The following is a 26,318-nucleotide window of genomic DNA, read 5'->3' as shown; positions in this document are numbered from 1 at the left end:
TACCCCCTTTATTATTTTTGTTCTGTATTGTTTATTATTTTATCTGTTCCCCGGGAAAGACAACAGGTGTAGAGAACATTTTTCAACTTTCCTGTCATGAATTTTTTTTTTTGTTTGCTATCATTTTCGGACGTTTTTAGTAATATTTTTAAAGGGGGGAATCATTTTAAAAGTATGAAAAACTGAAGTAAATTCACCTAAAGTACTTTGGGGATATGTCAGTTGAAAGTAAATGTACAACGGGTGTGTAGCATTGTAGCATGACACTTGTATGGCATCTGGGTGTCTGTGTTGTCCGTTGTGTGTGGGGTTTTGCCCTTTGGGTTCTTGTGTGGTGTGTTGGCCGACTGATACAGAGTGGGTTTTGGGGCGTTAAGCTCGGCGGCCGGGGGTTTTGAACCGCATGGGGAAATCGAGCCCTGGCTGATCTTGTATCTGCCTCCCCAGGCCCCCAAGCCGTTTTGGTCCCAATGAGGACTCTCGAACGCGGCGCAGACGACTCTACCGGTGGCCTTTCGAACAGCGGCCTCCCTTTCCCATTCGCACCAAAAATTCTATAGCCACGTTATGGAGAAAAGGGGGTTTGGGTCAAGACGTTTCCTTCTGTCTCTTGCACACAGGAGATAAAAACCGGTTTAGTACATTACTTTAACGGGGGCTCTAAATGTTGTGTAAAAGCACAAGCGTTAAAATTTGTTCAGGCTTTTACTTATTATAGTTATCAATTTTACAAATGGTGTTTTCTTTTAATTAATGTCAGAATATAGCAAATATTGGCATTATTTTTAATGTTTTATCATACAAATTTGTTTTAGAAAATACTCTTAAAAAATTGAAAAGTGGGAGAAATATATTTCAATTTTGAGAATGAAGTCAAGAGGAAGCAATATGAAAACAAAATTCACAAAAGTATTTAAAAAAAAGTCCCCACAGACCATCAATGCTGAAGAAGAACTACTTTTTTCTAAAATTTTATTTTTCTTTGATTAATCATTAATGTTTGAAAAAAAAATCAGCCCTAAGGTAGACTTTTTAAAGTAAATGATTGAATATGTTTTTTAAGACATTTTTAATAACCCAAAAAAATAACTAAAACCCAATTTGGGAATGTGATGTTTTTAAAATTCTATTTCTTTTTCCTCAAATCGAAGTCACAGAGCAAAATAGTTTGTTGAATTATCAAATATTAGCCCCTTTTTTTTTTTCCTTCGTTACTTTAATATGCCACCCCACAATGTCTAAGGGAAAACCAAACTCAATTCTTTTAATGTACACTTCAAAATTGAGATTAAAATAAAACCCACTTTTAATTAACTGGCCATGTTGCCAGTGGCAGATTTGACCTTAGCGGCACATGTTAACTTGCGGCCCCCCCCCTACCTAAAAAAACAGAAATACACAAAAAAAAAAGGGTTTGGGGGGATTACAATTAAAATAATTTAGTGGTTTGTCATTTTATAATATTAAAATCATATTGTACATTATAATTGATTAATAAATAGTTTTATGTTTTAAATTTTTCCTTACAAATCAACTTTTTAGTTTTAATGCGAAAAACTCGTCACTATCATCAAAATTCAGTTCATTTAACGTTCGCATTTGCAGAAAACCCAACTGGGGGTGGACAGTTGGTGTCGTGGTTGGTTGCGTAGGTATTCTTCCACTTTTGAGAATGCTGAATGCCCGTTCTCCCGATGCTTTTGAAGACTCATGCTAATAAGTTTTTTTAGTGCAGTATCAATTTTTGGGAAGAGTGTTGTCAGTTGTTTCCCTGATAAATTTTAAATAGTAAGCAGGTAAATGATTTTTTTGCGTTTTCTTCTATCCCTTCAGCTTTTCCCCAAACGCTTTAAAAAATGGATCATTTCTTCCCCAAGTTCAGATGTGAGATCGGGAATATTTATCCCCCAAAACCCACACGTTTTTGATGAATTTCTTCTCATTTAGTTTGTCCCATGTTATAAAAAAACACCAAAAACCCTCATTTTGATCAAAAAAATGTTTGACCTGTTGTCTAATTCCCTGGGTTATATTGTCAAAAAACAATTAAATTTTATATAAAATCATTTTTGCTTCCATCAAACCCCTATGGTTCATTATCAGTGCCTTTTAATTCGTCTTATCTGACATTTATTTTCTTCCTTTCCTTTTTCGTGTTTCCCTCGTTTTTAGCTCCCACTTTTTATTAATTCATCCCCTTTTGTTCTAGTAATCATATTTCTCAAAGGGGTTTGTCGTAATCTCTAAGTGTTTTTAAACGTTTAAAAACTATTCCCAAGTCGCACTTGTGTTTACAGGTTTTATGTAGCGTTGAAAAACGTTAAAAGGATATCTTCCAAATGCCAGTGTTTTACTATTTCAATTTTGCCAAAGAGTTGCATAGCCCTCGCTGCAACCTACTTTTGGGTTTTTTCTTGGGGTTTTCGTATTTTTTCAAGTGCTGCAGAAACTCCCGTAGTTAACAAAAAAAGCTCTTGAAGCATTCCACTTGGCTAACCCCTTGTAGTAAAAAGTCTCTTAGGTAAAGCTTTTGTTTATATCGCTGTCCTTTATAGGTTTTAAATGGTACCCATTTGAATTTGATGCACTAAAGAAAACATACAGTTTTGTATAAAATAAATAATTTGGTTGCTTAAAGGAAAGAGCTGCTGCATGTGTTCCTAAAAAATTCAATGAATGGCGGAACATGGAATGAATTCCCAAAGTTGATTGTGGCCTTTGATTGTGATTGAAGCCCTGAGTTGACGGCATTTCGGGCATTGTCGTAGGACGGGCCCTCTATATCATCTAAAGGTATTTTTGGGGAACCCAACTTTTTCAAAACAACTTCTTTCCATTCCGGCACCGTGTGATCGTTATTCTGATAAAGTTAAAAAATCTTTTTTTGGACACCCTCATCTAAAATGTAAAAACAATAATGTTAACTGATCGTGATGAGTTTTATGGGTGTAGAATCAAATGAAGAATGTTTTATTAAATTTTAAACTCCCGACGATGGTTGAAAAAATTTTTTTATGCATTTTTCAGCCAAATTTCTTGCATTTTTTTTGCAAGTAACTCACTTTTCCTGTTCCATGATTGCCATGCTTTTGAAGATGTGTTTTTAAAAAAATCGTATACTCGCTACAACCTCTAGTATTCCCATGAAGTTCCCACTTTTTTAAAAAACCAAACACTTCATTCTTAGAACATCAAAAGGGCCAATCCCCGAGCCCAAGGAATTTTATTCGTGAATAACGCGGAAAAAAACTTTACCCCAGAGTCAACTTCTTTATGTACTGTTGATGTAATGCAGAATTCAATTTTACCAAAAAACTTTTCCCCTTCTCTTAACAAAAAAAAGGGTGTTTTTCTATGAGCTGAATTTTTTTCATGTTGTGAAAGGCGGCTTACATTCTTCCAATCATTAAATCTATTTGTAAAAGCATGTCACAATTATTGATTCATTGTGAAATAGGGTAAAGGGCCCAAATAAAAAAACAACCGGGCAGATTGTGAATAATCAGCCATTCCTCTTTGTAATTGTCCTTTTTTCATGCGCTTTAAACGCATGCTCTGTTGGATAACAGTTTTATCTAAAAACCCCCCACGCTTAGATTTTAAAAAGCACAATCTGTAATTTTTGATAGGTGCTTTGGTAATTTTTAAATTAAAGGTCTTTCATTTCGTTGGTCAATGGCCCCAACAATTTGGATCAGTTAAATCAAAGTTAACATTTTCTTGGTACATTAAGACATGGTAGACTGTATTTGGGTTTTGAACCCGGAAAGGTGTGTATAATGATGTTTGTATTTATCCATCGTGAAGGGCGTCTTGTTCTTATTTAAAAAAAAATACTTTCAGGGCTTTTTTCTGAGCTAAACTCGTGTAGACCGTTTGTAATGCATTGCCCCCTGATCCTTCTCCAGTCCTTTGCTGTCAAATTAAGTTGTTTTGGAGGTTATGAAAAATGGTTTATTTTAGGGGTTTTATCTAATAATTTAGGGGCGCATTCTTTTGCCTTTTTTTAACTTACGTTGAAGCATACTTGCTGAAGCAAATTTGAGACATCTTTGTGGATGATGGACGTCAGTTAGGTACTTTGTTACTTGAATTATTTTCATTAATTCCCTTTCACTCATTCTAGGCATACTCACGGGAAATACGAATGACTAAAATTTTACTAACTAAAAAAAAAATAGTAGTATATAGAAATTTTATGTACTTTATAGTTTAAATTTTAACAGCCGTTTAAAACATTATCAAAAAACTATACTCGAAAACAGAACAGTAAAACACAACTTTCAACCCTGCTGGGGTGTGCCGATCACTCTAGCTTGTGGGATTATTCGAAAAAAAAAGTTATTCGTTTTTTGTAGTTTTTTGAAATAAATTAATCGTTTTTTTTAAAATTTTTCGAATAATTTGGGTAAATAATTTTTTGAATAAATGTTACGGGTTGGGGCCCGTTTGCGTTTATTTTTTTATTCGCTAAATTATTTTCTTTCTTTGGGGGAAGTATGGGGACCTTTTTTATTCATTCAGCTGTTTGTAAATGTGAGTGAACGAATAAATAACACTTATGATTGATCGAAAGAAAAATATTATCTTTAAAAATTAAAACTTTGTATTAATTTTGTTGTTTTGATTAGAAAATTAGTATTAAATTTGTTTTTTAAAAAATTAACCTTATATAGCATTCCCTTAAGTAATAATTCCCAAATTCATAAAATATTGAAATTATTAGTAAATTTAATTTCATGTTTTTTTTCGTTAGTAAAAATTTTGGGAAATTGTTTATTTGACCGTATGTTTTATTTTTTACTTTTTTTACTGTTAAGTAATAATTTTAAGGGGGGGTAAACAAATGTAGAACAACTTCAGGATTATTACACACAATTTTATTTTACATTTTAAAAGGGAAAATTTAATAATAAAGGATAAATTCAGTAAATTTTAAAATATTTTAACTAAAAGATTAAAACATTGTTTTGATTAAAAGTAATAAAAACACAAAAATTTTTCTGTTAATATCTTGGGAAAGCAAAAAAGAAAACTAAAGTTTAGGTTAAAAAACCAGCACAAAAATTTTAAATTAATGGGGAAAACACACAAAGGGAAAGTTCACCCCAAGTTTGAATGTAAAAATAATATGTTGTTAATGTTTTTTGGCTTTAACGGTTTTCCGTCTTTACTATTGTCCCCAATTGAGAACGTTTTCTGAGGGAAACAGAGTGGGGGCAAACACAAATTTTTTTTTTGGAGTTGTTATTTCGGGCGTAATTTTGTATTTACGGCAAAAGGGTAGAGGATTTTCCCAACGTTTTGGTTGGGGAAAAGTTTAAGTAATCCCGCACTTTTAGGCATATTGCGATGGAAGGAACTTGATTTTTTTCTTTTCTTCTATCTCGAATCGACCCTTTCCATAGATTTTTTTCCCTTGAAATTTTTGTTTTTGTTGCGTACCCTGCTCTGAAACGTTTCTTCGTCTCCTGAACTTTTCGTAATTTCCTCTGACGAAGGAACAGGTCTGATTTTTTTTTAATATTAAATTCCAACTCTTCCATGTTTTGTTTCTTGCCCTATCGCATTTTCTTTCAATCCAAAAGAAGTTTAAAAACTGGATCGAAAAACGGGGCTTTTGATGCTATTTTATTTTGTTCCCATGCAGAAAAACCTCCTATGAATAACTTCTTGAAGTTGTTTTTTAAATAAATGGCAAATCGTTCCTGGCGACAAAGTTTGTGCATAGTACGCTTTGTTTAGGGGGAATAACCATAGAAATCGTAGGGAAAGTTTCACCCGATGTTCTTCAGTAATTGTTCCCCATAGGTGGGGATTTTGACACAATCATTTAAAACCCTGCCATTGAGGCATCGGGGTTTTTCCCGGAGCTTTGGTAATGTGAAAAAAGAAACACAAAAAGGGTGTTCTTTTTTCTAAACAATCTATTTAACATTTTTGAGGGGAAATTCCTTTTTGTAGAACATCTTGTTTTATTTTTTAAAAGTGGAAGTTTCTTTTCGTTTGCGTCTCCTTTAACTTGTCTGCGGGCCAAATTGCTATTTTTAAAATAAGTAACTAGTTTTTAGCCTTCTTATATTTTTTAAATGGTGGTTTGTCTTCAATTGTTCAGTAACACAGAGTTCAAGGTGTGTGCAAACAAGGTCGTGTGTCTTTTTTAAGTGCTATTGACGCACTTTTTTATGTTGGCCCCTTATCTGTAAAATTGCGTTATTTTATCAGAAATTTCCATGATAAAAATACTTTGTTTAAATGCATTGATAAGTTTACGGCAGTGTGGTGCCGGAATTTTCCCCTTGTTTAAAGAACGAATTTTTTTGTTCGTCTTTAAAAAATAAAAATGACAGTCACTGAAAAATACGACTCATTTAAATCGAGGCCCAAATGTCCGTTGTTATACAACACTCTCAGTTTCCAAAAAAAAAGCATTGATTAATTGTTGAAGAAAGTCATTGAAAATACTTGGAATGATTGTTTTTGTTAATGTTTCTTGAAGGAAGTGTGTACAAGGGTTTGAATTTTGTTAGAGTACTCTTTAAAAACCTCTATTCCCACTTTGACAAAGGGTTGCAGGTCTACCCCAATCATTTTAACGAGTGTTCGATCAATAGATTTTTCTCGTGAGATAATGACTTTTTTTGGGTACCCTGTGTCAGTTTAAGTGCCGGGGCGTTTTTTTAAGGGCTCAGATGACCCCAAAGATTACAAAAGCTGAAGGGTTGTAGATTTGTTGGCTGAGGGGGAAGTGGTTGGAGGAATTTCCCATTTTCACAACAAATATTTGATTCTTAAAAATTTTAAATTTTTGGGGGGGTTTTTTAAAAATTTTTAAAGGGGACCTTTTTGCTTATTATTTTGATACTTCAAAGTTTTTTTACACACCTCCAAAAAACACTTTTTTTTTCCCTTTTTTTAAAATAAAAATTTTCCCCCACGCTTCAAATTTTTTTCCTGTTTTTTTTGGGGGGAAACATTTAACACAAATTCACAGCAAATACGGAAAAAAAAAAACAAAAAATTTAAAAAAAATTTAATCTCAACAAAAAAATTTAAAAATTAGTCACGTATGGGGCCCAAAATAAAAAAAAAACTGAATATTTTGATACCAAGAAACATTTTGGTGGGGGAAAAATTTTTTTGGGGGCCCCCCAAATTGGGGGAAATTTGGGCAAAGGGGAAAAAGGGAAAAAGGAGATTTTATTTCCGCCCTAACCGCGCGAAGGGCGCAGTACCGGGGATTGGGTTTCATATTATTCACTCAGTTTTCCAAACAAAAAAATTTTTTTTTAACAAAATTTTTCGAAAAAAAACTTTTTCTTAAAACAAATTTTTTCGATTAGGCATCCTACATAGTGTAAAGGGGGACTACGGGAGCATCTTACTGTCTTTTCCCTTTTTCGCGTTTCCCCCCCCTTCCCGAGGGGTCGCGGGCCGGGGGGCCCGGGCAATTTTTCCCATTTTGAAAAAATTTGCTTGCTGTAGGGCCCAAATATACCCTTTAAACAAATAAACTCTATCTTGGGGGGGTTTGGGCGTTTACGGAAGCCGCTGAATGAAGGCGAAACCCAATCTTTTTAAAAAGATTTTAAAACTCCGGGGACTTCGTTTTTGCTTTTTTAATTGAAAATTACATTTTTTTCAAAAGCTTTTAAAAAAACACCTAAAAAAAAAAAAAAAAGGAAAAGTCCTAGTATTGCTTTTTTTTGGGTTTTCTCTTGTTTTTTAATTTCCCCACCAAAAACCGCATTGCCCAAAAAAACAGTTTTTTGTGTGAGTGTGATTGTTTTTTGGGGTCAAAAACTTTCCAAAAGGGGGGGTTTATCCAGGGCCCAGGAAATGTTTTCGGGACGCAGGCATAATGCTACCCCCCCCACCCCCTCCCCTATCACCAACCCCAAATTTTTCGCGCACAGCTAAAGCCCAAAAACTGCGAGGGGGGGGGAAAGGGAGGGGCCCATGGGGGGGGCGGGGAAAGATAAAACAAGGGGCAAAATCGCGTTTTAAAATTACTACAATTCTTGTTAGAAAAATTTTTTAAACCGGGTTTTTTTTTATTTTCGTTCGGATAGCATGGGGGTTTAAACCCGCTCGCAAAAAATGGGGAGTCTTGTCTACTGTAAAAATTAAAAAACCCTCGTTTTTATTAAATAAAAAAATTTTATGTGGGGGAAAAAAATTTTTTTTTTTTTGGGGGTTTGGGCCCCTTTCCGCCCCCTTTAAAACCGGGGCCCCCCCTAGGAAATTTGTATCTCCAAAGGGGAAACCCGCCACTGTTGGGTTTCCCAAGGGTTGAAATAAAAGTGTTTTTATTTTTGTTTGTTTCAATCAAAAATTTTAAAAAAAAAATTAAATTTAAAATTAAAAATATACCTTGTGTATGTCAATGTTTAATCAGAACATTTTTAGGAAAAAAAAAAAGGGCTCTTTAAATTAAATTTCACAACTTTAAGAAAATTTTTGGGGGTTTTTTAAAAAGTGTTTTAAGATTTGGGACCCCCCCCGGGGGGCTTTTTCAAAATAAGAATAGGCCTAAATTCACCCCCGGGGACCCCTTTAAAAAATTCAGCAAATGGGTTTAATTTTTTGAAAGGGGATGATGAAAGCAAAGCAAACTAACAAAGACACTTTCTTTTTTTATAATTTTTTAAAAGAAAAAACTTATTTGTAAAAAAATTTAAAAAATAAAATAAAATATTTAAAAATTGGGGGGATAACAGTTTTTTGAAATTTTCCCTAAATTAGCAAATATTGTGGGGGGCTAAAACATTTTTTAAACCCCCAAAAAAAACCCTTTTAATAATTTTTGGACTTGGGGTTACCAAAATACAGAGTTTTTGAGTAGGGGGAAAATATAAATAGATTATTTCCTAAGATTTTTGTTCAATACGAGAAAAATTTTTTATATTATCATTTTTTCAAACAATATTTTTTTTTGGGTAAATAAAAAAACTGTTTAAAAATTTTTAAAATTTTTTAAAATGTAATCGAGAAATGTTTTTCTTATAACAACGTATTATACTGATTTTTTTTTTCTGTTTGCGGGCCCCGGGGGAACCGTTCGTCCCCCCGTTTAAATTTAAAAAAGGGAAAAATTTTCTCTCTTTTTTAAAAAAAATTTAAAATTTAAATTTTTATAACACTAGAAGCAGGTTTTTAAAAAAATGTTAGGGTGGGGTTGGCAATGCTGGTTTCCCCGGACTTTTTTTTTCCCAATATATGTTAAAAAAATGAAAAAATTTTTTATTTTTAGAGCTAAAAAATTTCCCCTTTTTTTTTGGGGGTGAAAAAACCCCTTTGGGACAAAATTTTTTAAGGTAAAAAAATTTAAAATGAGTAAAAAAAAAGGGTTAGCGATAAAAAAATTTCATTTGTTAAAAAAAGTTGTATGTAAAAAAAAAAAAATCCCAAAAAACAATAATATCATTTTAAGTGTTTGTTTAAAAAACCCAAAAATTTTTACACATCGTGTATGAAAGGGGGGAAACTATAGGGGAAATTTTCCATCTGCGCCCTGCTTTCAAATAAATTTTTTTTGGGGGTTTTTTTTTTGGAAGACCCCCAAAAATTTAAAAATTTTCCCCCTGTGTACCACTTGCCCCCTTTGGGGAGCTCATCTCTATTTTTTTTGAAATCATGTCCTTTCCAAAGGGCTTACAATCTTTTAAATTTTTTTAAAATCGTTTTAAAAAATTTGGAAAGAAACTTTGGAATAAAAAAAATTTAAAGAGTGTATGGAATGATGGGAGATTGTACAGTCCAAAAAAACCATTTAACTATGAAAACTTTTGACTTCAAATTTTTAACTACTTAATGACATTATTTTTTTATATGAATACTTTTTAATAAAATAAAAATTTAAAAAAAATGTATTTTTTAAAAAAATATTGAATTGTCATTTCCTTGAAAACCCTTAAACCCCAAGAAAGGAAAATTGGGGTCTGGCAGTTTTTCCATGATGGGTGGTTGCCCAAATTTTCCTGTGGGAAAGAAACGTCAAAAGGGATTCCCAGGGGAAACCCGCCGAGTCTGAGGCCCCTGGTAACATGGGGGTGGGGTGAGGGGTTTGGGGAGGGATATGCAAGTTTTTGGAACTTCTCCCAATTGGGAACAACTTCCTACATTCACACAAGAAAAGGGTTTTTTTTTCCCCCCCCAATACTTTAAATTTTTTGGTTAAAACACTTTTATGTACAATGTTTTGGTTTTAACGGGTATCAGGGGGTTTTCTAAATCCTGTTCTAAACATTTTAATTTTAACAATTGTGGTCATGGTTTTTCCTACCTATTCCTGTCATGGTCAATTAAACCCCCTCTCTGACATAAGTTTACTTACATTCACCCCTGGGGTGTTCGGTTGCACATAACTTGATTTTCCCAGGTTTTTCAATGTCTCAGTATTTGCCCATAATAATTTGCCAAACCTCACCACGGAACATGGTTGGTTCCTTTTAACCCAAAACATTCGTACACAGGCTACTCATCCGTATCTCATGGTAATTTTTCAAACCTTGGTTCACAAATTACTTTATCTCAGGGGGTTTTGGTTTCCCGGTTTTCCCTTAATTATAAAAAATTTCACTTTTTCCTCAACTTAACGTGAGGAAAACATGTAAAAGGGTTTCTCTGTTGCTCACTATTAAACCCGGGGTTATTTGTTGTTTCTTGTTTTAAATTTTCCCAACCCAAGAATATTTTTTTTATATAGAGGTGACATGTAAGTTTAAAAGATTGTGTTTCCAGTACTTTTTTTTAAATTTAACACAAAATTTTATTAAAAAAAGTGTTTCCCCGTTTAAGTTTTTCTGTTAAAAAGCTGAAGTTGGGGTTTAGGAGGTGAAGGTGCCATACCCAATTGGCATTGCTCAAAAAAAAGTACATCGGAAAATGGATATGTGTACGCTAAAAGATGAAATAGCGAAAGCTAGACCGCCAAATCCGGGATTGGGCGATGGGCTGGTTTTGATACCAAAAGATTGGGACAGGGGGTTTTAAGGAACTCAGGTTACCCCATAGGGTCATTTTTTACCTGTAACTTAAAATTTAGGAGTTGGAAAACTCTGGTTCTGAATAATGTTTTAATTTTTGTTATTAAATTTACATACTTATTATTTTTTTCAAGGAAAAAACTTTTTAACAACAGGGCTAGAGTTCTGCCGTAAAGTCGGACCGAAAATCCCCAACCAAAAAAAAAAACCCTGTTTTCTTTTCCCCCACGTGAGCGGGAAAACTGGGTTAGAACCGGTTAATTAATTAAACCAGCTGTGTTATCTTATGTATTCCTTCCTTACTGGCCTCTTTTTCAATTTTTTTTTTTGCATTCACTTGAGGCGCAAACCCCCAGTTTTTTTTTCGTACATGGAACCAACAAAAAACCCCAAAAGGTGCGGAGGAGGGCCCATTTTGCCGGGACCTTGGGGGGGGCCAACGGAACTGAGCGCTTTTGGAAAATTGTTCCCCCTGTAACCCAAGCCCCGATCCCGGGTTTTAAAATATTAACCTTACGCTTGAAAGAAATTTAGAGTTCTTGAATTAATTAATACGTTTACAAAAAATTTTTTACGGCATTTAAAAAAAAAAATACATCTCTGTGCTTTTTCCATTTTATTAAAGGATTGAAATAATTATTGTATTTATTACCATATACGGTCGTGGATTTAAAATTTTTTGCCAAAAAAAATTAAAAAAAAACATAAAAAAACCGCAAAAAAATTTAATTTTTCCGTATTTTAACAGTTAGATAACCATTATCCTGATATAAAAAGGCATTCATTTTGATTTAAACATGTTTGTTAAAAGGATTTTCAATTTTGGGAAGAAATTTTCAAAACATCAAAATATGTTCTTTTCAATAAATTAAATTATTCTACATAACGGTGGAAATTTTGCTGCAACGGTTTTGTTCGCATTCGGGTTTTCATAAATTTATAACCATTTGAAAGCTTTTTCCACCTGGGTATTTAAAATCTTAAAAAATGTTATGTAAAAATTGTTTTCACCGTGGGGGGTTTAATATTTAAAATTTGGCCTATTGAAAAATATTTTGCACTGATTTTTAAATATGAATGCCTTTCTTTTAAAATTCTAAAGTAACGGTTTTCTTAACTCCAAGAAATTTGAAACTAAAATAAAATGATGTCAACGATGAAAATGTGGGGAAGGGTGAAATCCCTGTAAAAAAAAGCGCACCAGCCACAGTGGTGGAAATCCCAGAGGGAGATCTATGTTTCCCAAAAAACCCCCTTCCCCCCTTTCCGGTCTCTGACCGTCAGTCTGCCATTGTCCTTAATCATGCGGTTGAAAAAAAACTGCATTTTCTTAAATTTCCATGGGTATATTTTTTTGTCTGTTTTTTTTCTTTTTTATGAACTTTTTTATTTTTTTAAGTTGTTTATTGGACTATTATAAGGTCCCCTTATTTTCTGTTAGTGTTTTCTTAAATTGTAAAACTTTTATTGTTTCCTTATTTGGACAAAATGGAGTGGATGTGTTTGTTCAAGGCACAGCCATCCGGAAATAAGAGGGGTATGAAAAAACCCCACTAGTGGGAAATATTATTTACAACTTTAAATTTCTTAAAAAAAAAGCGTTAAAATTTCCAGAAACTCTAAACTTTAAGCAAATTTAAAAATGTGTCTGACCTGGGGTTTAAGGGAAAGAAAAATTAATTAACAAAAAAATAAAGAATAAGCTGCCCAAAAAAAAGGCCCTTTCATCATCAAAATTAATTTTAAAAAGCCGGGAAAAAAAAGAAGCAAAAACCCCAAAAAAACAATTTTGATTTTGAAAAAGATGTTTTAGAGAACTGCCTTTTTGTAAACGAAAAGGGGGAATTTCCCCCATCAAAAAAATCACGAGGTCTCAAAAAAAATTTTGATTAAAGGGTTTAATTAAACAAATATTTTTAAGGAGTTGGTTTAGGATAAGAAAACCAAGATAAAAGTTTTTTGGAACAAAAGATATTGAGGGCTTTTAAAATTTTTGGAACATGCAAAAGTTGAGAATCGGTATTTAGGCCCAAATATTACCTTGATAAACTGGTTAATGAAAACCTATCAAAATACATAGCAAAACACTGAGTCGGTGGACTAAAGGTTCCCCCCAAAGGGGAAGATTAATTTTGTATTTTTTTGGCAAAAAAGGGGGTTTTTGCAAGAATTTAAGTGGTTTTTCGTTAAGCAACCCCGTTCGGATATCGTGAAAGAACGTGAATCTTTAAAAAAGGTTTAAAAAAAGACTTTTTGGGAAAAAAGGGGATCAGTTATGGAAAAATTTCCATCCACCATACTCCCGAGAAAATTCCCAAATTAGGGAAAAAGGAAAAATTAAAAAATTGGGGTGTCCAAAAAAATAAAACATGTAAAAAAGAAAAAAAACCGAACTTATAATGAGGTTTTCCCAAATTTAAAAACCCAAAAAAAAAACTTATGAATCATATTAGCCAATAAATGGGACTACGTTTCAGGTCCCCCTTATCAAGCCTACAATCCCATGAAATGGGATGGGTCAAGTGAAGGGGGAGGTAGCAGTAATAATAAGACATTTAAAAAAACCACATTGAGAATTTTTCATATGTTGGACAAAGTATAAAGAAACTGGCAACAAGGGTTCAGCCGCAAACCTTAGCAAGCGATTTTAAAAGGAAATTTTTCCCCACAAGTTTGTAGAGCAAATAAAAATTTAAATTTCAACAATTTGAACTAGATGAGGGAGAAAAATTTTAAAAAAGAAGATTCCGAGGTTTTTGGGTAATATTGCCGCCCCGAGAGCGAATAAATAAATCAAGGCAAAGGGGAAAAATTTTTAATAATCATGCTTTTTAAAGTATTTTATTTTAAAATTTGAGGGCCCAAAATTATTTTGTGGGGAAATTTTTATTATTTCAAATTTAAAAAATAATTTTGATAATTTTAAAAAATTTATTATATTTTTTATTTTTTTAAATTTTTTTAACAAGCAACGTCATGCAGGGCCCAAAAAAGCAAAATGTTATTAAAAAATTTTGTGTGTGTTTATAATCATTTAAAACACTGAAAAGATTGTTGTATGGAGGAAATAAGCAATATTTACCTTTACTAACTGACGGGGGATTTGTTTGTTTTTAACGATGTTGTTTGTAAAACTTAAAAATATACAATTTTAAATATAATTCAAAAGCAACGCATTTTAAAAATTGTTTTTTAAATTTTACTGATAAATTTTAAATGTTTTTTTCAGTGTTTGTTGTGACAGCGAGGTTTTATCACCCCCAAGCGCCCCTGGGGGCGTTTGGGCTTGTTCAACGTCCGCGGCCCGTCCCTTCTATTTGGTCGCCACCAATGCACTCCGGTGGTTCCTTGTATGCTTGCCGATTTACCTTTTTTCCAAAATCCCTCGCATGACTTGTGGGGTTTTTCCTATATCCCTTCGAAAACCCGTGCTAAGCAATCGTTTGTTTAACAATATTGCAAATTTTGGGGGGGTTTCTATACTTTAAAGGTAGGAAAGGGCTATGGTAATGAAAATGGAGGAAATATGAACAGGTCATGTCCCGGCGGGTAAACAGATTTTTTTCCTCATTTGTGTTAGATCTTTTATATTTTTATCTAATTTTCCCGTAGCTCTTAATCTAATACAAAAGAACAGACACAATTTTAATATTTTTTCCCAACCAAAGTAACAGACCTTAATACAGTAATATTTTAAAGCAAGGAAAGTTACCATATGCAAGATGACAATTAAAATTTTTTCCTTTTTAACGGATATTTATTGCTTTTTTGCAATGAAAAAGAACCCTTTTCCCCCATCCGTGTAAACATTATTTTTCCCTTTTTTATTTTTGGTCATAAATAGAAAATCTTATTTCCCCTTTTTTGGGTACATTTTTTTAGTTTTTCTAACATTTAATGTAATTTTGGATTTCAACAATCGGTTTTTTAAAAAAAATTTCCCCTTCCTTTTACAAAAAATATAAAAACCACCATCAACTTTCTTAGTTAATTTATTAAAATTTACAATTTTTTTTTATGTTAACAACTTTGTGTATTTTTTCAAATTTTTTGCTTCAGTGTCTGTTTTTAATTGTTTTTACCCATACAAACTAAACAATGCAAAAACATCTTCCCCCCCCCCCCAAGATTTTTTCGGGGAAAAACCAACCAAATTTGGGGCGAAAGCTAGGAACCTCTACCAAAACCCCTTAAGAAGTTTCAGGTAAGTTTTTAAAAAAAGCACTCCAACCTTTTTTGACCCCTTTTCTCCATTGGAATTCTTGAACCAACTGGGGGCCCAACTAAAAAATCACCAAACCTCTCAAGTGATCTTCGGACCAAAAATTTTTTTTCCAAAACAAGTTTATTTAATTTCTGACTCTATTACTGTTTTTGAAATATCTAATAAAGAAGTTTTTTATTGTCTATTTCTAAAAGGAAAACATTTGGAAACCCTTTGCCATTTTTACAAAAAATCTTATAAATCACAAATCGTTTATAAATTAAACACTAAAAATAAAATGTTAATAAATTTGATTTTTAAAATTTAAATTAAAACTTAATTTTTTTAACCCGATCATTTCCACTGATTTGTAACATTCCCTATTGTGCACGACCTTAAGCCCATACTTAATTAAACAGGGAAAAACAAAAAAAAAATAAAATTTTTTTCACGTAAAACATGTAAAGTCAAATTAAAAATGTTAAAAGGGCTTTTTTCTAAATTTTTTCATATAAAATTAAAAAAAAAAAAAACTATTTTTTAAAATTTAAAAAATTATAACAATTTAAAACTTAATTTGTTAACAATAAAAAAAATTTTTAATTAATATTGATTAATAAAAATATAATTTCATTTTAAATTATACTTCTTAATTTCAAAATTTGTTTTAAATCTCAATATTCAAAATAAAAATTAATTAAAAAATTTTAAAAATTTTATCCTCACAAAAATTAATAAACAAACAAAACTTTAAGAAACCCTCCTTGAGAATTGAAAAAAAACTATTTTTTAAAAAATTGTATCGAAAGGGTATTCTAAAAGCGCTGGCGAAAAATGGATATTACAAACTTACAAAATTTTTGAAAATTTCTAATTTCTGGAAACAAACTTTTACGGTTTAATTTTTAATTTAGTTACTTTCTTTTAACCGTTGAAAGTTTGGGAGGCTTAAATTTTTATCACTGCTATGAGGCCTTACAAGAGGATTTAAATGGTATTTATTTGTCAATTTTCTTTTAATGATCTTTGATCTATTTTTTCTCTTTTTTTTTTCAACCTTATTTCAGTTCATTTATAAACAAATATTTTGTCCTTTTTTATACAACTCAAATGAAAAATATTTTTTCTGTAAAAAATTTTTAATAGTTTTCTTTTTTTGTTGGGGGTTTTAATACCAAAAAAATTTTTTGAAAAAAAGTGGTAGACTGAATTTTTTTCAAATCGCCATATATATCGATAAAACCAAATCAATTTGATTTTTGGGTTTTATACCAAAACAAAATTTTTTTTTTTTAACAATGAAAATTTAAAAAAATTGCTTCAACGAATTTTTAATATTTTAAAACTTTTAGTCCCTCGGTGCATATAAAATGAACAAATGAACTCTCAAAAAATTTTAATTAACTTTTGAAGTATTTAGTTTAAATTTATTAAAACCATTTTTAGATCCATTTAAATATTTTTTAAAATTTAAAAATTTTTACGGGATGGTCTAAATTTTGAATATTAAATTGAGACTTCCTAACCTTTTCATCAAAAAAAAGGAATTAACGTGTTTAAATTTAATATTTTTTAGGGACAAAATTAAAATTTTTTTATTCCTGGTCTTAAGGGGAAAAAATTAGCATTCCATTAAAATAGTAAATTTTGACTCTAATTAAACCCATATTTTTTTAAAAAAACAAAAGTAAATTTTTAAGTATTTTTTTAATTTGTGATTTTTTAAAATTACCTTCTAAAAACATGTTTTTATTAAAATTTTTTGTGTTTAAATTTTTTTAAAATTTCGAATTATTAAAATTTTTTAAAAATTTGTTAATTCCTTTCCCGTAAATGAAAATGAATTATTTCTTAATTTTTTTGGTAAATACGGGTGGTAACTTGCGTACTCATGGCCGGGGTTTTAGGTCAAGCCATGGTGTGAAGTGTTTTGTAAAAATGAAAACCCATTTTTAAAGGGGACTTGCGGGGAAACCCCGGCCCTTTTCAGGAAATTAACATGAGTTTGCAGAGTACGGCCCAGGGACCCTGAGCCAGGCTCACCCCGTGGGCTTCAACACTCATACTTTTCCAGGTTTTTTCAATATTGAATAAAATTTTGTGAAGATCAAAAAAAACAATTTGACAATATCTTAAACACAATATTAAAATTTTCTATCCCACATTGGATGGGCTACCCATTGCCCTTTTTTATCCAAAAATCAATAGGGTTCTTTTTTGGTCAAGAGGAACCTATTTTCCAATTTGAAAGGTTGGCCCCTTTTATCAAGAGCTTCAAAAGAAGGACAAAAAAGGCAGTTACAATTTAAAAGGCCCTGTGGTCCCTTAATAAATAGAGTTTCTACAAAAGTGGGTCTTCATACTTGATTGGTTAAAATGGCCAATTAACAAAAGGTTACAAAGGGGACGATTAAAAACTTTCATTGTTAGATTCCTTTCTGCCCCTTTTAATTTTGTTGGAAGTTCAGAGAAGTCTTTTTAAAATTTGGTAACCGTCTAAAATAGTATATCTGTTTTCCCCAAAGATTAACTGCTAAACTACCCCAAAAGGCTTTGAGGGGAAGTTCTTGATAAAATTACTTTTTTGAAAAATTTCTTTTTGGCAGAGTTATTAATCTCTTTTTTGGAATTTCATTTAAAACCCTATATAAGTAAAAGACTTATTCATTTTTTTAACCCATTTTAAAAAAAAAAGGGGAAAATCAAATTTTGAGATTGATAAAAAAAAAAAACAGAAGAGGAATTGTTTGTCTCCATCCAGGGGTGATAAAATCAGCAGGAAAGGGAAAAATGAAATAAAAAAATGCCTTTATTCAAGAGGGGTTGGGGTTTTTTCCCTCTCTACCAAACCTCAATAATATAATATATTTTTTTTAAAATTTAATATATATTTTTTATTAAAATAATTTAATGACCAAAAAATATAACAAATTCTTTAAATTTTGTTGACTATTAAATTTAAAAACGTTTCTGGAAAACTTAAAATTAAAAAATTTGTATCCAATATAAAGATAGCTTTCATTAATTAATATCATTAAAGTGGTTTGCTTATAAAATAGAAAAAAAATTATTATAATCATTTAAATCAAAAACCACTTTTTGGGGAAACGTCATTTTGCACATACTTTGGTTGCCCGAAACTTTTTTTAACTTTTCAACTAAAATTGTTATTTGAAATTTTCTCTAGAAGGATGGGATTGACAAAAAGTTTTTAATTACAATAATACGGGAAAACGGCCACCACAATGTCTGTTAAAGTTCTTCTCACGTTTTTAAATCCGTATGTAAAAAAAAATAATTTATTTTTCCAAAAATTTTCAATCAAACTTTTTTGAACACCTTAAAAAAATTTTTGTGATCAATAAAATTTAAATTGAAAAGTTTATAGAACCGTTTGTGGTGGGGGCCAATTTCAGCCCTTTCGGGGGGAGGAGTGTTTGGTCCCCCCAAAAATGCTATCCAAATTGCCAAACGCAAGGGCTCAACTTTCTGCAGAAACTCTACAAGTTTACAATGATGAAAAAGACAAGTCGTCTACTATGAATCCCCCGGGGGAGGTAACATAGAGGGGTCAAAATGAACCATGAGTTCCAGAACCGGTGCCGTAAACTACCAAAGGGTCTCAAGAAAACACTTGGCAAGTAAGTTATTTTCCCCCCCAAAAATTCAGTACTTCCCCGTTTAACTTATTTAGGAGTATTTTAAAAAATGGTTTTTATAAAACAAAGAAAAAAACCAAACTTAATCTTCGACCAAGAAAAATTTTAAAAGGGCACTGTGAATTTTTTCCCAATTAAAATGCCAAAACAAAATTTTTTATAGGGGTTTTTAATTTCTTTTTCAAGATACTTATTTTTCGTTTCTATTTTCATTTATAATTAAAACCATTTATGAAATTTGTCAAAAATCTTGATCAAGTAGGGGGATGGTTTTAAAAAATTAATTTCTCTTCAGGTTTAAAAATTTTTGGGATTACAGCATGGGATTGCCCTGAGAAGGGGCCCCTGGAATAGATAATTTACAATTATCTTTGAAAATGGGGCCAAAAAAATTTCCCTTTCCTTTTTAAAGAGGCAAGGGGTCTCCAAATTCCCCACAACCAGTTTTGCTTTCCTCTTAAAAGTAAATATTGAGCTCAAAAATACATTTTTTTTCCTTTTGACAATAAAAATTTTAAATTTGTTTTTTTTTATAATTTTTTTGGGGCATTTTTAAAGTACAATTTTTGTTTTAAAAAATTTTACAAAAGTTTTTGGTAATCTAATTTCTGCAATTTTAAACCCCCTTAAATTTAGGGACGTCCTTTATATCTTGGTTAATCCCAAAATGTAATGAAAAATTAAAAAAGTTAAATTTTTATAAAAATTAATAAACCTTTCATGGGGACAAACTTATTTGTTTTCTGTCCTAAATTTGGGACATGTTTGGGATGTGAAGGGGTTTTGAAAAATTTGAGGGGAAAAATAAGGGAAAAAAAAATTGTCTTGTACTTTTATTATTTTAAAAAATCTGTTAAACAAAAAAAACCCTTAAGATAAAAAGGGGATGAAAAGGACCCTTCTATTTAATTAATTCTTCAATCCATTTTTTTTAAAGTTATCTTGCTCCCTTTTTTTTTTAATTTCCAAACTTTTTATGGAAAAAATAAAAAGATGTAAGCCCAAAAAAAAAAAAAAAAAACTAAATCAATTATATTGTATTTTTTAAGGAATGGCCAGCACCAAACCTTTGAACCCCCAAAAAATTTTACTTCAATGAAAGGGTGTCCATTTTTGGGAACTAAAGGGCCAAAAAGGGCAATAAAACCCTCGGCATTGGCACCCGCATCCTTTGGGGTCACAAACTACAACTTCGAGTTAGACAGGGGGGGGATTCTGCCCAAGAATACCCTTGAAGCCCCTCCTCAATGAAAAGGGGGGGGAAATTTTTAAATTTGGGTTGATAAAATGCTTATCTTTTCGTGCAATTACAGTGTTTTAAATACAAATAGGTCATTTTTTTAACAATAATATGGGGGTTTGCGGGACTTTTTGTATATCAGCGATGAAAGGAAAAAACAAGAAGCCAATTGAGGCGGGTTTGACAAAAGAGGGGGCCCCCCCTTTTAAATTCCCCTTTATTACCCCATGCCCTTTCAAAAACCCCGGGGAGAATTTTCCCTGAAGGAATACAACAGCTGAACAAATTGGCCACGGGAAAAAAACCCCCTCATGGGGGTTTGGGAATCCTATTTTCCCAACCGGTTTTTTTCAAATCTTCTGCCCCAAAAATTTTAAAAACATTTTTCTATACACATACATGACTACATAACTATCGAAACAGTATTAATACGGGGGTTATCATAAAAAATGGTGGGGATTCAACATTTTTTAAAGAAAACCCTAATTATTTACATTTAAAATGTTGTTTTTTCATCAAATTTTTTTATCTAAAACATTTTTTTTAAACCAAAATTAATACATTTCAATATTTTGCGCCCTTTAGTCCCTCAACAAATTCCAAACAATACTTAATTTCTCCCCCAAACATTCATTAAAATTTCTTGGGTCATGGTTGTCATTGCTTCTTTTAATTTTGTGGTTCAGTCAGAATATTTTGTGAAAAAACCCAAATGCTTTTTGATTTATCAAAAAAAAACACAAAAGGTGTCGGGTCTGAACTCCATGGGGGCTACAGCACGGGTTTCCCTTGCCGCCCTATCCCCCCAATCCCGAATTTTTCCCATTTCAAGCTTTCCCGGACCAATCCCTAATTTGTAGGAAGCACCATTTTAAATTGGAAATGAATTTTGATAATGTTTCCGAGTTCATCTAAAAGGAAACAAAAAAAAGTTTAACTTTAAAAAGACACACAACTCTTTAAATTTTTTTTTTCACAAAGCAGAAAGGCCCTATTACAAAATTTTTTCATCCCCCCATACCAAACATTAAATTTGGGGCCAAATTTCACGTTTTTTTCCAAAACATTTAAAGGGTTGGGTTTTTCTAGAGCCCCCCATATTCGTAAATTGTCTTTTTTAACACACCCATTCATATAAAAGTGGGCTTCATCTGAAAAAATTTATATCATATAAAAATGATTCTTTTTAAACTTTTTCTGTCTAACTTTTAAAACCAAAATTTTGTAAATTTACACAATCTTTGGGTTTTTTAAATTCCCTGCAGAAACGGGGTTTTTTAAAAGGGGGGGAAAATTGAGTTTTTTATAAAAAACTTTGTGAACTGCTTTTTTTGGAATACCAAATTTTAAAATCTTTGAAAAGGGGAAAAGGGAAATTTCCCCAGGACTTCTAATTTGCCAAATTAAAATTTAATTCAACCATACCGTCGGGTAAACCGGGTTCTCCCCTTTTTGTTTTTCTGTTTTTTTTAACTATCCAATTTCTTCAAAATTGTTTAAACCAACGTGCTTTTGTTTTTTTTTGTAGGGTTTTAAACACTTCCACCCAAAATTTAAACATCGGAATGCATGTGAAATAAAATTGGATTTAAATTCACCAACAAAAAAACCCCCCTTTTGCTTTATCTTTTTTCCGATAACATGGGTAACACACTAAATTAAACCGCAACATAAATACAAAACTATCTAGGGGTTTAGAACAGTTTATAAACAAATTTTTGGGTTGGGATTTTTTTTAGAGAAAACCAATTTTGGAAATTTTAAAATTTCCCTCTATCTTCCCAAACGAATTAAACTAAAACTGCCCCAAATTTTTTTATGAAAACCCGTAAAATAATTTTCTTTTAAATTTAAAAACCCAAATATTTTTTTAAACAAATTTTAGGTCTTTGTGGTTCTTGTGCCCTTACCCATAAACACTAAAGGTGGGCGTTTCCCCAACTTAGTTACTTTCCAAAAGTTTAATTTTTTAATTTTTGAAAATAAAAGTGTAAAACATCTTGACACTTTTTTAAAAAAAATACTTTTAAAAAATTTTAAACTTATTCTCAGGGACAATGCTCCATTCCGCAAACAATCCACATGGATTTTGATCTTTTGGGAACCAAACGAGATACTTGAAAAAGGGGGCTGTTAGTGCAGAAAAATGTGGGGCATCTGGAAGCATGTTTTTTGGAGTGACCTTTCAAAAAAACTTTCCCCCAAAAAAGCCCCAAAAGGTAAAATTTTTTACTTTAAAAAAAGTTGCCTTTTTAATTTTACTAATAACAGGTTTTTGATCCTTTTTTTTAAAAATTTTTTTTTTAATTTTTTGAGGGGGGATTTTGAAGGGAACAGGGTTTTTCATAACAAAAAGTTAAAATCCAACAAACTGTTCTGTGTTTTAAATCCTTTGTTTCAGTTTAAAATATTTTGCTTGAACTAAAAAATTGAAAATTCCTCTTTTTGCCCAAAAGATTCAGCAAAAAATTTTCCCAAATCCTGCGAAGATCCTGAAAAGTCCCAAAAGAAATCCTGGATAGTGTCCCCGTTGTGTGGGTGGACATGCTAAAAAAGCTGTTTTCCTCATTTGCAAGAACAGCTGGGGCTGTGTCCCAAAAACTTCCACGGTTTAAAGTTGACATTTGTAACCTTTTGTTTTTTTTTATCTTTAAGAAAAATTTAAATCACCTTACTTATTTTAAATTTTTATTTCAAACAAATGAAAATCTTTTTTTACAGGAAATTTTTGGGGAAGGAAAAGGATTTATTTTTCCCAAAATTTTCTTTCCCTCCAATCCTCCCCCTTTTGGGGATCCGGGCCCCGGGCCCCCTGACTCCCACAACCTTTCCCAAAACATCTCTCTCAAAATTTGACAATAACCCGGCGTAAAGTTTCCTTACATTGAGTAAAAACAAGAAAGACTGCCATCATTTTTCCCCCGGGGGAAATCCCTTTATAAATATTTTGTTTACTTTTAAACCCGTGGGCTACAATAAATCTTTTTTTGGCATGCTAATTTTTGTAAGATTAAAAGAATTTTTTGAGTTTTCAAAGGAAAAAAAATGCAAATTAATAAAAAAAGGTTTTACATATTTTCTTTTTAATCAAAATTTAAGGAACTTTTTTGGGTAGAGTTTATTCAATGTTATGCGTAAAAACCCCGGGTTTTTAAAAACAAAGCAATTCAAATGGTACAAAAAATTCTTTACTTTCTGATGATATCCAAAAAGACCTTCTTCATTTATTTTTTTTTTGTTAAATAAGGGTTTAAAGAAGTCCCGATACATAAACCCCCGGTTTTAACCCAGGTAATTGGGACCGAGGGGGGCCTCGGGGAAAAGCAACCTCGGGTTTAAAAACGGAACGTAACCTAAAAAACTTACCCCGGGGGTAAAAAAAAGCTCAAGATATACTAAAACATGAAAAAAGTTTTTAAATAACTGTTTTTAGTTTATTAGTACAAAAATTTTATTATACCAATTTAAAAAGGAAGGAAACGGGGAAAAACTCCAAACTAAACACTGTTTTAAAATAACACTCAATTTTTTTGGGACCCAAATGAATACGTTATATAGGGGGACCCCCAATGTACAAAAATTTAGTTACAGTACAGTATTTCCCGTTTTCAAATTAAATCAAAGGAAAAAGAAAATTAATTTTTCGTACATTTTAAAAAAAAATAAACAAAGTAAGCAATCTTTTTTTCCCCAAAAAAATCAATTTTTTGTTTTTTTTACTTTAAATTTGAGGAAACTTAGGCTAGCCGCCCTGTTGCGCCAGCGTCGCAGCCAAACTAAATCGTTTGTTGTTGCGGTTTCTTGTTGTTCAATGTATGCCAGTGCTCCCTCGATCGTTCTTAGACCTTCTGTATGTGATATTTTCTCAGTCGCCCCATCAGGTTCATCGCTGTAAAAAAAACTTTTGTTTTACGTAACCGTAACGCAATCAAAAGGCAGCAGTTGGAATTGGTATGAAATTAGTTTTGGATTGATGAATGGGCAACATTTAACTAAAGTGTAACAAATATACTGTAGTTGTGTTAAAAAATTGATGTTGGATTATGTTTTTATTGTTAAAATTTTGCATAAATAAAAAATCAAAAACTTACTTGTCATCATCTTCTGGTTGGTTGAGCATCTGGATAATCACGTCATCAGTTAGGGCCTGATCCTCATCTCCATTGATCCATTCACTGATGTCCTCTGCACTGATGGGCTCAGCCACTGGAAGGTGGTTACAAAGATTCACAAGCTCTTCATTTTCAGGAGGACATGCTCTTGGCTGGTTTTCAGGAGCAGCTGTCTCTTGGCGGCTTGCCTTTTCAATTCCGAAAAGTTTGCGCCATGACCTTCTTATAGTGTCCTCCCTAACGTTATCCCAAGCTTCTGACACCCAGTAGACAACATCTTTCAATTGTGGATTAACTTGAGAGCATCAGTGACACCCAGCCCTGTCCTCTAGCTTCTCCAGTAGATTTTCATAAGCAGCTCTCCTTTTGTTAGTTTTCGCTTAAAAGTTTCTAGAAACTCCCTGGTCTAGAGGCTGGATGAGGGCAAGTAACGTTTGGAGGCCAAAAATAAGGCTCTAATGCCATCGCTGACTATGCTCATCAGCATCTGGATGGGACGAAAGCGTTGTCAAGAATAAGAAGGGCTTTGCGAGGGAGTTTTTTGTTCTCCAAGAAAGCTTCAACGACTGGATCGATAATTCCTCAAAAAACCATTGTTTGAAAATCCGTCGAGTCCATACAGGCGTTTTTCTGGTTTGTGTATGTGCTGGGAAATGTGTCCACATTAGTCATTTTTAAAAGCAACGTTGGCTTTTTTATACTTGCCTATTACAAATGAGTTTGAGTTTTCAAACTACCTGCAGCATTGGCACATCCTAAAATCTGTAACTCGATTCTTTTAGAATTTCTTATTAACCAGGAGCTGATGTTTCCTGCTGACTGGCTAAAGTAAATTTTTGAGGGCAAAACCATTCTGAAGTTAAGGCCTGTCTCATCACAGTTGAATATTTGATCGGATGTAAGGGGATAAAAACCCCCCCTCACTCAAAATCATTTTTTTCTTATTTTTTTCTTCATAAAACTGTCAACATCAGTTTCATTACCGGAAAGTTTTTCCCAAGATATATTAAGTTGCCGCACTCCATAACGTTTCTTCCATCGCATTAACCTACCGGAAACTAGCGGTAAAAGGTTCATCGCCATCGCCAAATGAGTTATGGAAATCTAGCGCTTTTGCCTGCAGAATAGGCCCACTTATTGGACTTCCCCTTGCTCTCAATTTCCGAAAACCATAAGAATATGCCTCGGAAGTTTTTTCATACTCACACTTTTTAAACGTTTTTCTCTCTGAATTGCCAAATTGGGAATTTAAGCCTGCTGAGCACCCAATTTTTCTAACTAAGCCCCCCACCCTTCTTCCTCCCTCCAATCTCCGACGGTAACCTCACCAAACACCCAAGTCTTTAGCGACTTTTCTTATTGACTCACCATTGTCCAGACGACGTATCGCATTTAGTTTAGTCTCTAGCGACACAACGACACGTTTGCGTTTAGCACTCATTTACACCTACTGTAACTGCCACTTAAACCACACAATAAAAAAACACAGTGATAGACACTTGACTTGTAAAAGTAAACAAAGGACTGCCACTGAGACGAAATGGCGTCTCTCGGGCAGGACGATGATGCACAGAACACATCCGAGCTGAAGCTGCTTACTCCAGGGGACAGCCCACTAGATGCGCAATAAAGTACGGAGTCGGAATGGGGGTGGTGGGGAGAGCGAGTGGCTCAGTCGCGTCTCGGCATTGAAACAGTTCGCATTGGTCCGGCGGCGAGTGGTTGTCGGGTTTACAACACCTGCAGCTGCTCTGGAGCGAGCGGTGTGTCGGTGACAGTGCCGTATGCATTCGGCAAAGGATCAAGCGCTAAGCTACGCAAATATTTGGCCGAGGAAACACAACAGTTGCCAACAATTTACTGTACAGTAGTTTTTAACGCATTGCAGGCTAGCGTGCGTATTGCGATAAAAGGAGCACCCAAACGCTCATTACTGTACGTAGTTTGTGGGTACGTGTTTCTTTTGCTTTTTTAAATAAAAAAAATCGTCCGAGGACGGCCTCGGTTAACCCGGAGTTCTCGGTTAAGCGAGGCTCGGTTAAACGAGGTTCTAATGTATGCAAATTCACATAATATTGAAAAATGAATTAATGTAGGTAATTTTAAATATTTGGT

General features: G+C 32.7%; 1 protein-coding gene across 1 annotated transcript; it reads right to left on the bottom strand.

Moving 5' to 3' along the window:
* Nucleotides 1-218: 218 nt before the first annotated feature.
* LOC124374024 lies at nucleotides 219-25,644 on the bottom strand. Its single transcript, XM_046832327.1, has 4 exons — nucleotides 25,572-25,644; nucleotides 24,183-24,480; nucleotides 23,812-23,980; nucleotides 219-554 (listed from the first exon to the last, which is right to left on the bottom strand). Exons 1-4 carry the CDS (start codon nucleotides 25,642-25,644, stop codon nucleotides 219-221), a joined length of 876 nt encoding a protein of 291 aa, XP_046688283.1.
* Nucleotides 25,645-26,318: the final 674 nt, after the last annotated feature.

Source organism: Homalodisca vitripennis, unplaced genomic scaffold (assembly GCF_021130785.1).
Source record: "Homalodisca vitripennis isolate AUS2020 unplaced genomic scaffold, UT_GWSS_2.1 ScUCBcl_7023;HRSCAF=14523, whole genome shotgun sequence".
In the NCBI taxonomy this organism is placed as follows: Eukaryota; Metazoa; Arthropoda; class Insecta; order Hemiptera; family Cicadellidae; genus Homalodisca; species Homalodisca vitripennis.
The sequence above is the reverse complement of the archived record's forward strand: the minus strand, read 5'-3'. Positions and strand labels throughout refer to the sequence as shown.

Bases quoted from the DNA above. Each gene is read 5' to 3' on its own strand.
- LOC124374024 (XM_046832327.1), bottom strand. From the start codon at position 25,644: ATGAGTGCTAAACGCAAACGTGTCGTTGTGTCGCTAGAGACTAAACTA. The intron at 24,481-25,571 runs GTGAGTCAATAA...CACAATTGAAAG, and splicing joins GATACGTCGTCTGGACAATG to ATGTTGTCTACTGGGTGTCA. The intron at 555-23,811 runs GTAAAAAAAACA...ACGTGGCTATAG, and splicing joins TAAGTTTCCTCAAATTTAAA to AATTTTTGGTGCGAATGGGA.